The sequence below is a fragment of the Apteryx mantelli genome, chromosome 16, assembly GCF_036417845.1.
Source record: "Apteryx mantelli isolate bAptMan1 chromosome 16, bAptMan1.hap1, whole genome shotgun sequence".
Classification (NCBI taxonomy): domain Eukaryota; kingdom Metazoa; phylum Chordata; class Aves; order Apterygiformes; family Apterygidae; genus Apteryx; species Apteryx mantelli.
In genome coordinates, this window is record NC_089993.1 from 18,108,839 (window position 1) to 18,121,433 (window position 12,595).

The window sequence follows — 12,595 nt, forward strand, 5'->3', positions numbered from 1 at the left end:
CTCCCGCACCCTGGGCAGAAAGGTTTGTCAGTCGTCCCTCCAAGATTTGGGCTAGGAGGGAATTGATATGCACGCACCACAAAGCAGTATCTAACTGGCCTGCAAGCCCAGAAGAGCTGACGCTCCCCAGATAGCCCTGTCATCCTCTCTCAAACCACCTCCGGCCCATCCATGTCACCAGCCCTGCATGTTCATGAGCTGTCAGACATATGACCGGCACCTCCCAGGCCTCGCAGACAAGCTCGTTTCCTTCGTATCCCTCTCTGTTCCGCATCGTGGGTCATTACGCTGATGTAATTAGAGCATTACTTGCACTAGCTGCCAGCTCTTAAGTCCCAGCTAGATGAGGAGGTCCCGCAGGATGCTCAGGCCGTTTCGAACTCCCATTTCTCAGCCAGAGCAGGGTCCCTGCTTCCAGATCCGGCCTCGCAGGTCACAAACTGTTTTCCGAACGAACATCCGCCCACAGCCTTAGCAGGAAACGGTGTCGGAGTGTCACAACACCCAGCAAGGCTGACAGAGCGCTGAGCCCATCGCTACCTTGGAAGAAAAGTGTTTACACCAGCCTATTTTACTTCTCTAAATTTCCTACCAGCTTGCTACGCTCGCTCTAAGGGGCTCTACCACTTTAACTGGAGCGTTCAGAAAAAGAAAAGCAGCAGAGCCTGATCCAAGAGAAGTTCAATCCGTACATGCTAACTCAAACTTAATCACACATGGTATTTTACCCCTTACTCTCTTAGCACCTTTGAAGAGACACCGGCAGGATCCCATCCCTGCTGCAGATTTTTATGCATGCTCTACTGGAAACCATTTACAGCTCAGTCCTTCAGAGACCTCTGCATATTCCCCCCTGCAGCCACCAGTGCCGTATTCCCAGGAAAATCAGACAGGAGCTGTGCTTCTCTGTTTAACCAAAACCCTGAAATATTAACAGTGCTCCTGGCTCTGCAGCGAGGATCTCGGAGACCTCTGGGGGAATGAAAAACAGCAATTAAAAGCTGCTTTCAAGCCTCCTAAAAGACGCCAAAAAAACTGGCACTACCAAGGCAAGACCTAGCAGTGCATTAGCAGGGTGGAAACACCCCGCACCAAGAGTCACTTCCGTACTCGATAGGCAGCTGCTGGGGAAGAGAGGGTCCAAGCACTGCCAGAAACAGGGAGCACCTACCCCAGTCACCCTCGCCGAGGTTCATCTGATACGAGCAATCATGCCGATACCAGTGCCAAACCACAGCTAAGGTTAGCAACCGCTGATGGGAAATTACTTGTATCAAGCACTCTGGAGGTTTCTTCCTTTCCAAAGCTAGATTTTTTTTTCCTCTGGTTTTGGGGGGAGGAAGGGTGGATGCTCTACAAACAATAATTTCTGGTAAGTTTTGTCTCATCCTCATCCTGCCTCCTCTTCCACTCGTATTGTGTTTTTAATTGAATTTTTTTTAAATCAGCAATTTGCTTGAGATAATGAAATTAAGGCTTAGAGCATGGGACAGATCTAGCAGATTGCCTCCAAACTGATGGCAGTTCAGAGGCTGTGGGTAGCCTACGGATTCAGATACGGACCCACCCCACCTCGTCCTCCTTCACTTCAGCAGTTCCCAAAGGAGAAGACAACAGCTGGGCCATCACCTTTACACTGTGTGCAGCTGGCAGGCTTCTCCTTCCCTTGCTTCTTGGCAAGCGGGGGTCATGAAGCCATTCCAGCCCGGGATAGGAGGGAGCTCGGGAACATGCAGAAACGTCATGGTCCACCACACCCCGGCTCACGCCAGACAATTCCCCAAGGTCACAGCTTTTGCATTTCAGAGGAACTGAACTCCAGCACTGGATGTCTTTAAAAACAAGACTGGGTGTCTTTTTTTTTTTTTTAAACACAATCTGCCTTAATTCACCCAAAAGCTATTGGACGGGTGAGAGTGATTCCTGGAAGCAACTTCCCAACCTCCTGCCTAGCTCTAGCTAAGCAAAATGCTCGCCACAGCCCCGTTGTGAATCAAGCGTTCCCTCATTTTCCCCTAAAACGCACTAAAGCCGGCAGCACACATGGGCAGTTGTGCCACGTGGAGAGGCCCCCCACCTCCAGGGCTTGAGAGGGACACGCTCCAAAGTGAGTCCCACCTTCTCTTGCAACAAGTTAGGGGTGGGAGATGCCACCTGCTCTCCCCATAGCACAGACACCCCACGAAGGATCCCCGTGCTATTAAGCCTACGGACGGACACAGCCGCATGGGATTACCGGGGGACCAACATTTAGACTCACCGTACTGCCACAGTAGCAGTGCAGTGCTCATCCCTATGCAGGGAAGATCAGCTGCGGGGAGATGGGGTATCTCCCAAGCTGAAAAAAGAACAGGAACTTCCAGCTGTCACCATAAAAAAAAATCCTCTCTGCCTTTTCCCCCCACCCAAAATCCCAGGCTAAACACTCAACCTATGCTACAGAGTTTTGTCAGCAGAAGAGGCTGTGGGTCGACCTAGCTTCACGCGTACCCGCAAGCAGCCCTGAGTCACGCCAGTAAAACCCCAAACTTTTTGTCGGTAGAGTAAAATAGCCTCCCCAGACAATGCAAGTTCCTCTCCCGGCTCCTTTCCTGGCAAACAGCCTGCTCGGGCAGCGCGTTAGCAGCACCAGCAAAAACACTCGTCCGACAAAAATCTCACAGTGCCCCCCCGTCCGCAACGGTGGCCGCTCGGGTTGGAAAAATCACTGGGAGCGGAAAGCCCTGCAGCCTCGCGGGCACGCAGCGAGGAGCTCTGCAAAGCGCCGATGGGTTTCCTCCAGCAAGGCCCACCTTCGCAAGCAGCGGGGGCCCCGGCCGCAGGCCCAGCGAGCTCCGGCCCAGCCTTGGACGGAGGCCCAGACCTGGAAAATAAAAGCAGCGGCCTTCAGGGAGAAGCATTATCCGCTGAAAAAGCAGGGGGGCATCTCTCCAGGGAGGAAAATGGACTTCTGCGGCACAACTAAATATCTGCCATGTCCAACATAATATTTTGCAGGCACCCGATGCTTTGGCTGGCAGAACGCAGCCCATCCGACCCCGGAGCAGCACTGGGAGGAGGGCAGGAGCAAAGCCCTGCTCCCTCTCTCTTATGATGGTCATAATTAATCAGACACACGCTATGTGATGCTTCAACCGGAGTTAAACTAAAAACCTGACTTCGTGGTTTAGCGCTCCAAGCCTGCACCACGCGTTTGTTCGCGCGCGCACAGAGGACATTAGGCTGCCGGCTGCGCTGCCTGGGCGCGGAGGGAGCCTAGCGCCGAATCGCCCGCTCCTGCAGGTTTTGTAGCAGAACTGACTTTTCTGGGGTGGCAGCAAGAAAAGCATGAACGGTACATGAGCCACTACAGGACTCACAGCCAACTGAACTGCACAACCGCGGGGCGCTCTGGGTGGAGGGCACAGCCTCGGCAGAGCCATGAATGCAGCAGGGACTCATCCACACTGTTTATTTACCTCCTGAGAACAGACATTTTACCAGAACAAGCACCAGTTCATTCCTGAGTTCTTGCATTTCTCACTGACGATTTTTCCAAGCCTTGGAGTTAAAGGAGATGCCTTCCCAGAAAAGCATCCTGGCTTCGACTGGATGCTGCTCCCTTTCCCCAACCGCGTAACACCTCTCTGAGCATCCTCATTCACAGCCCGATTGCAAATTCTCACGCTGGAGCTCATTACATCAGGAAACGCAGAGCTGCTGCTATCCAAAAAGGGAAGTTAAAAGCACGCGGCTGTGCAGTGCGGTGGGTCACATCCAGGCACCTAACAAGCTACCCGTGTCTTCCTGGAGGAGAACTGCTCAACTAAAGAGAAGAGCTTGCTTTTGAGCTACTTCAGCATTGGTGCTAGGTGAGCTCAGGGGAGGACAAACAGGTCCTTTCCCTCCAGATCTCATCACTGCATCCTCCCTCCCTGCAATTCTGCAGCTCCAGAGTTGCTTTCCTGAGCAACCTCCTAGTGCAGCAGTTGCAGGAGACACACGCCTGCCCCGGGCACATCCAGCCTGTCCCACCAGGAGGGGCTGCTCGGGCTTCCTCGCTTAGGTACCAGCGTCAGGAGGGAACTGAGTCACAGCACACACACACAGTGACAGCAGCTGCAGGCCTTCACACGGGGCCGCGCACGCGGGCAGAAGACATGCCTTCGGCCCCAGGGAAGAAATAGCAACCTGGATCTGCAAGCACACAGTCTAAAACAACCCGTGCACCCTCCGCTGCGCGTATCCTGCATGCGCCCCAAGGCTGCAAGCTCCCCGAGGTTTTCCCCGCTCTACTTTAACCTCTCGGGTATAAGCCCCGTCACTGCAGAGCATCCATTTTGCTAGACAAGGTGCAGACTCTGTTGGAAAAAGCATATCCCGGACCAGTCACGTGCTGAGATTTGCTGCCAGTGGCCGTGTCCCTTATAAAGCTCTAGAAGAGACACACATGCAGTCCCAGCACTTTGTATGCGATTCCTTCCCTCAGTGCCAGCGATTTGATAAACACAGCTCAGGCAAGTTTTGCTGACCTGAGACAAATGAGAGATTTTGTGTATTTTAGTAAACATTAAACCTGACAGTGCAAGATTACCCAGAAATAGCAAGTGATGCTTTCACACATATCTGATCCTGCAAGATAATTTGGATCAAACAGATAGGGCAATGGGGAAAGGAATTAAGCTGAAATCCCTATTAAGCCTCACATAAGCCACACAGGTGTTTATCTGAAAAGCTATGTTTAGTCCAGAGCCGAGGAAAAGCTCCCTCACCCAGCACCATTCCTTTCACGCGTGTCATGGGCCATCTGCTGCAGCTACACGTATCCCCAAAAACTCCAGAGGCAGAAGTCGATCCCATGACTAAGCCAAAATGACAGCAGCCGAGTGTTTGTACACATCTACCACTGAAACAGCCAACCCAAGAGCAACAACACGGCGGTCTCCACTTATTATCCTGACCAGCTTAAGCCTAAGAAGGGGAAGCAACCAGGAAAAGGAAGTCCAAATCCACTGGATTTCCCTGAACAGAGATGGCTTAAATGCAGGCCATCCGAAAGGACACCCAGAACGACTTAACGCGATGCAGCGTGTGCAATCCAAGTGGAAGCGGGCACTCAAGACCTAAGAGTATTCACAGGCGGCAACGCACGACCGGCGAGCGCCACTCAAAGAACTTGCGTTTCCGAGGCAGAAGCAAAACCAAGATCTGTCACAAGGGCCGGCGGAGGCAGGCAGTGACGGCGGTGGAGCGCTAACGGGACGAGAGAAGAGGGGTTTGGAAAGAGCAGATGCATTATACATGTTCTGAGTCGATCCCAATGCCAAATCCTGCATCAATGGAGACTAAGGGAATAGACAGGAAAAATGCTCAGGTGATGGAGACCCAGAGCAGTCAATGCCAGCCAAGACAGCAAGGGTACTCGGCACACACGTGACACCTCCCGTAAGCGGTATTAGTAGTAAGTGTATTTCAGGCAGGAATTGGTTCACTCCAAAGAATAACTCGTGCAACCAGACACTTGCAAACACAGAAAGGTTTCGGACTTTCTCTGAGAGCGCACGGGCAGGTGCCACATCCCACAACACTCCTACAGGCAAAGCACGTTGCAATCAGCCACACAACTTCCTAGGAAATCCTTCATCTTCCTCATCTCCCAAGAGATCAAGAGAGGTTTCTCAGCCAGGCTGCTAAAGGAGGGAGCTCACCTCTTCCCTCCATCCACACATCTGCTGCTCGGGCTCACACAGCCCGCGGCACCTGCAACCCAAACGGGATCTGGCCTTGGACTGGGTCTCCACAGCCCTTTTAAGAAGCCCCGTTGAACCCTTCCCGCCTGGGAAACCGGCTGGAGCATGTGCTCTTACCTATGAGTCAGCAGCTCCATTCAGAGCAATTATAAAGCGCTGCTGATTCATACCCTACTTACACAGCAAACAGGAAACTCAGGTCCACATTCCCTCCGTTTAAGACACGGATCATTTAAAAAAAAAAAAAAGTCACGTCGAGGTGTGTTCATCTGCTCACATGGTTCCTGACTTCAAGTTTCCTGTGCATCACTCCAGAACAAGGAAAACCCCCCAAATTTTATTCCAGCGATAAAAGAGAAGCAGCAATCGCACTTTGCGTGCTCTCCTCCCTGAATCTGTCCGGTCGTCGCTCGCAGCGCTGATGCAACCGGCTGCCTAGAGCACTAAGGCATCAGCAAGGCAATTTTCCTGCCTTCCTCAAAACTTCCCCAGCAAGCTCACGGAGTCATCCCGGGCCAATACCTAGCAGACTGCGCTCACCTTAGGACAGTGACCAGGCCACCTTAGTCACGGTCATGCTCTATAAATAACATCCGTGACACACGATCACGTTTGCCAGCCGCAATGGGAAACTACCAAGCTGCTTCTGACACACGCACATGCCCTCAGTCGGCATGCGTCAAGGTTGGGAGGCAGCGCCGGGCGCACCGGGAGGCCGGAGCTCTGCCTCCGCGACCAAAACAAACACGCGCGCCGCGGGGACAGCCATCCTCACGCACTTCCTTTCCGTTTCGTTTTATGTCACCTTGTTGCGTTACGGGCTGCTGCTGGCTCCGCTCATCCTCAGAACGCCCTGTTCAAAGTTAACGACGAGGTTTACCAAAGCGCGACAGTGGTTTTCTTTGCCGGGGAGAGACTCGCTGCTCTCTTGCCCCCGGAGCGGCCCAAGCAAGGCAGCTGTGCATGAGACTCGGATGCTCCTCGCGCAGCACTTCAGCACTTCCATCCCCTTTAATTTCAGCAGGCTGAAGGTCAAACCGTGCAGTTTGTTCCCAGGTTTTGTATCTTAGGATGATGCAGACAGGACAAGGGTGCAAGAACTCTGTCCCAGCGCCGAACTGGGAGAGGGGGACAGCACAAGGGCAGCACACCCAAACAGCACGACCACCCCGAACTGGGATCAGGCAGCAGGTTGCAATTAAAAATCACGTTTTGCAAGAAGCAGGGGAACATCACTTCCCATATTGCCTCTGCTGTGGAGTTATCCCATTAGCGGTCCGGCCCTTGTACTGCAATTCAGGTTCAGTAAGTTTAGACCCAGCATCAGCCTTGCTCAGTTTCTGAGCATTTTGCAGTTGCCAAGACGCTTCGACAGACAGAAAAACACGCTGCCCAATTGCTCCATCTGGTGAAATCACTCGTTTATCTACTCAGGCATCAACTTAAGAACAGCGAGTCAGCCAAAGCATTCCAGCTGGCCATCAGGGTATTCCTGCCTACAAGCAACTCAAGATTAGTTCAGCCCAGATCCCTTAAAATCAGACGTGTGCTTTTTAAGCACATGCAAAGACGCAGCAGAACCAATGAGAACCGATAAACCTCACACGCACGGTCAGCTAGACCCAGGCGTTCGATTTTGAACGGACAAGAACGGGGGTGGTTGCCTTCAAGCCGTTTCTAAAGAGCTTCGCATGCTTTTGTTCCTGCACAAACAACTTAATTACAAGGGAGGCAAGCCTGGAAGATTTTCTTTACTTCACCTAACAGAACCGCGCTACCTATCAGTGCTTCACCGGCGGTGTGCCAAGGGCGCAGATAACAGGAAACTTATAAACGGAAGATTAGGCAACAATTGTATATCTAGCATCCTATCTTCTCAGTTTACATAAGACTTAATTATTCCATTAAGCCTTAATTAAACCAATAATAATAACACAAGGACCATCCAGTCGACACCTGAAAACTTGCATCACGAGCGGGCGACACGCTTTGAAAGGCCGATCAGCTCGTCCCCAGCCCGGCCGCGCCGCGGGCCTGCGCCGCCGCCACTTCCGTCAGCAAACCCAAGGTCCAAAGTTTCGCCCGGACGCGCTTGCCAGGTGCCAGCGCCGGCTGGGGACGTCCAGGCCGCGCCGTCCCCGCGGGGACACAGGTCCTGCTCCCCTGCCGCCACCTCCGGGCGCCGCCAGGACCGGGGCCACCGCGACGCCTGTGGCAAGCCCGGTGCCTGGGAAGGCTTGCAGGTGGCGCCAGGGATGCTTTCGGACGTGCCGGGGGATGCTTTCGAATGCACCCAGGGGTGCCTTCACACATGTCGGGCGATTCCTTCGGACACGCCGGGCGACGCCTTCGGATGCACCTGGGGATGCCTTCAGCTGTGCCCGGGGATGCCCTTGGAGGTGCTGGTAACTCCTTCGGATGTCCCGGGCAATGCCTTCCGACATGCCCGGGAATGCCTTGGGATGCACCGAGCTATGCCTTAGGACGTGTCCGGCAATGCCTTGGGACGTGCCAGGCAATGCCTTGGGATGCACCGAGCTTTGCCTTGGGACGCGCCCGGCGATGCCTTGGGATGCACCGGGCGATGACCCGGGAAGCGCCCCCCCCCTCGCGCCCCCGCGCCCCCGCGCCGGGCCGCAGCAGCCCCCGTCCCGTCCCGTCCGCAGCCCCCGCGCCCCCCCGCCGCTCTCCTACCTCTGGGCAGCGACATGTCTGGCTCTCGGCGGCGCGGCGGCCTCGCAGCATGCCCAGGGCACGGCCAGCGCCCGGCAGTGTCCGGGCGAGCGCGGCAGACAGCGGGGGAAGAGCCGGGGGGCGGGGCAAGGGCCCGCCAGACACCGCCCCCGCCGCCGGGACCGCGCTCCTACTGGCCGTCTGCCGGGAGGGGGCGCGGCCAAGACGCGGCCCGCCTCCCCGCGGAGAGTTTTCTGGTTCTCGGGCACGGGTGTGCTGCTGGAGCGAGGCGGGCGGGCGGGCAGAGGGGCTTTCTCCTCCGCGCGCCCCCTGGGCCCGAGGCCGCTCTGCCGCCCCGAAATGGCGGCTCGGGGTGAGGGGAGGCTGCGTCGCCTCGCCGTGGCTGCGGCACGCGGGGCCGCACGGGCCTCCCTCGCCGCCGCGGCTGGGTGGCCTCGCACCCCGAGTGCGGGGAGGGCCTGGGGCCTTCCTCCCCCCCTTAGGGAGGCCGTCACACTCCTCCTCCTCGCCCGGAGCCCACCCTGAGGGCGCCGAGGCCTAGTGTCCCGTGGAGGGACATCCAGGGCCCCACCGGCATCACCTGGCATGTGGGACAACGACCGCAGTGGTGCCGGACTGACCCGCCGATGGGGTACCCGGCACTCTGTGTGGCTGAGACCAGGCAGCTCATCACACTTTCTATGGGATCCTGTGCTCGGCTGCCTGGTGCTGCAGCCCGATCCCTGCAGAGGTGCCGTGTTTATCGCGGTCACTGGGGAAGAACGGAGAGGCGCGGGCCTGGCTGGGAAGGCAGCGAGAATTCATTCCCCTCGGAGTCCCCACGAAATTCCTTTGAACCTGGCGATGTTCCAGGCACATCCCGGAGCGAGGGTGCTCCTCCTCTGCACGAGCTGGGCTGCAGAAAGCAGGGGCTGGACAGGACACGGGCGACGCAGCGGAAACGAGCAGAAAGCGGAATGGGTTCAAGGGCTGGAAAACCTGTGCCAGGAGCGGACAGCTGGAGGGAATCGCAGCAGAAAGGGAGCAGCTGGGTGGGCTGCGGGCCGTGTCTGTGCGGAGGAAGGATATCCCGCCTCCCATGGACCTTTAATCCGGCCGCGGTGGTGCAAGACCTGGCAACCGGAGACCGCAGCTAGAAAAGTTCAAATGGGAAATAAATTACAGGTTTTTAATAGTGAGAGCAATTACCTTCCCAAGGGACGTAGTAGATTCCCCACCTTTCAAGTCTTTCGACACAGACGGGGAGTCTTTCTAAAAAATATGCTCCCGTTCAACCACAAGGTGATTAGCTGTGAGGCAAGAGCTACCGATGTCATTCTCTGGGCTGGGTACGCAGGAGATCAGATCATCACGGTCCTTCCTGGCTTTTAGCCCTACAAATGTCTGAATCAGCAATTGGGTTTGAACCCCAGACTGGCTGATCCAAACAGGTTTGGGCTGGGTCAGTATTTGGGTGTGAGATTCACTGGATGCCACTGCAGAGAGAAGAGGGCTCATTTGCACCTCGGCAGATAGGAGACTTCCTTGTCTCCAGCTGGAAGCGCACCTGCAAGGGCCGGCGGGGCCAGCTTCGGCAGTGTAACACCGGAGACATCTCGACCGTTGTGCTCGCAGGAGCCCAGGGAGCCTTTGCAAGCACAGGGCACAACCCTTGTGTCTCGGAGCACGTTTCGTGCTGTGTGGTTCCTCCTCCTTTCACCACCAGGCACGGCTGGAGATTGCAGCCCAGGCTGGAGCAGGCTGCAATTAAAGGGGTGGATGAAACGATCGCCTCGTTTTATTCCTCCTCCTTGAATCACTGGGGAGTTTAACCAGCAGATGTTTGTAACCTGCTCCGAGATCTTCAGAAGCATTGCAGAGGTGTGAATGGGAATTTGGATGCACTCGGCATGAAAATCTGACAGGGTGGCAAGGCACTGGGGCTAAGGAGAGAAGGAAAACCTGTGAACCACTGCTGGCTGCAGTAAGGAGAAACAGGAGGCAAGAGTGCTCTGGCCTGAAGGGCAGGAACAGGACCAGAGGCAGCGTTTGAGGGTTGGTCATCTCCTCTTTGGAGCCAGGGCCCAGTTGCCTCTTGTGGGCACCTTTCTCTTTATTTTGCAACCCCTAAGCGTCTGCCAGAGTTGTTTCTTTTGCCTGCAACTCCTCCTGTCTGTCTGAGCTGCTCGTCATCAGATCCAACTGACTCCGTGCTGGAAAAGTGTATCTGAAAGATCGGAGGTAGCTGTAATTGCCGGCCCGAGGCAGAGGTAATCGTCACCGGCAAAGGCTGAGCAAAATGTCCCAGCAGAGCTCAAGCGTTCCCAGAAATTCCTGCAAGGGTGGTGGATTTTTAGCATTCCTGGAAGGCCATTCTACATTTCTAGGATGATCTAGGTGAATCTGTGGGTTTGTAGGCTGTGGAAGGACAGAGGGAAAAGGAGGGAGGCACGGGTCAGACCTCACTGAACGCGCTGAGGTCCTCACCACTGGCTCTCGACGCTCTCGACTTCGGTGGCTGGCAGCCTCGCTGGAGGAGAAAGCCGGGGACTGTCCCCAGCCCAGCTGCTGCGGGGGCTGCGCCAGGGCCGGTTTGAGAGCCACCAAGCATGCAGCGGGCACAGGGCCGGAGAGAGCGCCCACCGCGTCCCCCGGCACAGCGGAGCGGGGCAGACCCAGCGGGGAGCACCTGCCCTTCGTCCATGCAAAACACGCTTTTCCTTCCCGTCCCTTCTCAGGATCCCAGCCGTGCGTTTCCCCCCGAGCATCTCCTGCATGCTCGAGGGCATCGGCGCCCCTTCGCAGCTCAGAGCCGGCTGCTGGATTTGGCCCCTGTCTCTGCCTGCGCCAGGCTCCCCCGTGCGCTCGGGCTTGTGCCGCTCATCTCCTTCTTCCCCGCAAAATCACAGCTGCGCGGGGCCCTGCTCTTTACAGCCTGCGTTTGGCTTCCCTTGCGTTCACGTGCTCACTGTTTTGCTGTCTTCATCTTTCAGCACCGCCACACGGCCTGGAAGCACGGGCTCAGCGAAGGCTGCCAGGAGGGAGTAATCGATTCCCCGCTCGCCCAGCAGGCCCCTAACAAAGGAAGGAATTGAACCTCGGCCACCAGCTTCCTTTCTCCCTGCCGGACCGCCGCGGATCTGCCTAGCGACGCGGGACGCATTTCTTAACCGCTTTGTGCCGCGGCTCACAAAGGAGATCACGCCGTGTACCTCCCGCACGGGCACACCATGAAAGCGGCTAATTTATGTTTGCTAAATTTCTCAAGGTCGCCGGCTAAAGAGCACAGGAGAAGGACAACATCGCGTTACTGACGTTTTCCAGCCTTTCATGTACCCGGAAGGTAACAAAGCCTTCTCCCAGCAGGGCCAGCCTGTTTCTGCAGCCAGGTACTGCAGCTCCATGGGCTCTGCTGAACGGTAGCGCGCAGCTCCGGAGCCTGCGATCGGCACAGTGCCAGCACCCTGCCTTGGCATCAGCCTGGGTCCATGGAGCAGCATAAACCAAATAAACCTAGTGGCCCGATGAATCAGTCAGTCTATAAACTCTAGCTTCAGGGAGTAGGAACCAAAGGGATTAGTAAATAAAGGCCTAACTTCACAAGATGCTATTTAAGTGCAGGCCGTGCTGATAATCAATTATTACAATTTATAGACCAATTCTAAATATTGTTTATTTTTTCCTGTTATACAAGCAGCCACCACCCTGCTCCTTTGTGCTAGCGCTTGTGCAGACACTTCCTATAGACACAGCTCCTACCTCCAAAGCTTTCAGTTTGAAGATCCCGAGATTTTGCTGCTACGGCTTGACAGACATGGAGACAGACAGCCTATTTCGTCAACCAATTTTGCATATAGTGGGTACACTGATTTGATTGAACAGACTCCGATTTACACAACATGGTGCATGGAAACTCAGATTCGTTATGTTTTAGAGGATGCAATTAATGCAGTCACCCCAAATACACTGTCTGTAGCATCTGTGCTCCGCGCAGGCACCCGTGGTATCCCATAACAGCCGGCACACAGTTTCCCCTGCTTTTGGGGCTTGCTTGCCTCTCAGGACAAGTGCCCCGAGCAGCCAGCCATGCGTGCAGCAGCGTTGTTTTGTATCCCGATGACAAGCCTTGTGGCGTCCGTGGGGTTTTCAGTGCCGCCTAGAAACGCAGCCTGGCATTGCCCTGCAGCGAGGTG

At 55.6% G+C, this 12,595-nt stretch overlaps 1 protein-coding gene across 1 annotated transcript in view; it reads right to left on the reverse strand.

The window, feature by feature from the left end:
- Positions 1-8,525, reverse strand: part of MAP2K3 (mitogen-activated protein kinase kinase 3) — a 41,212-nt gene extending 32,687 nt beyond the window's left edge. The window contains exon 1 of the mRNA XM_067306380.1: positions 8,424-8,525. Within this exon, the coding sequence (XP_067162481.1) occupies positions 8,424-8,439 (16 nt within the window). The 5' untranslated portion in view covers positions 8,440-8,525. The remainder of the gene's footprint in view (positions 1-8,423) is intronic.
- Positions 8,526-12,595: the final 4,070 nt, after the last annotated feature.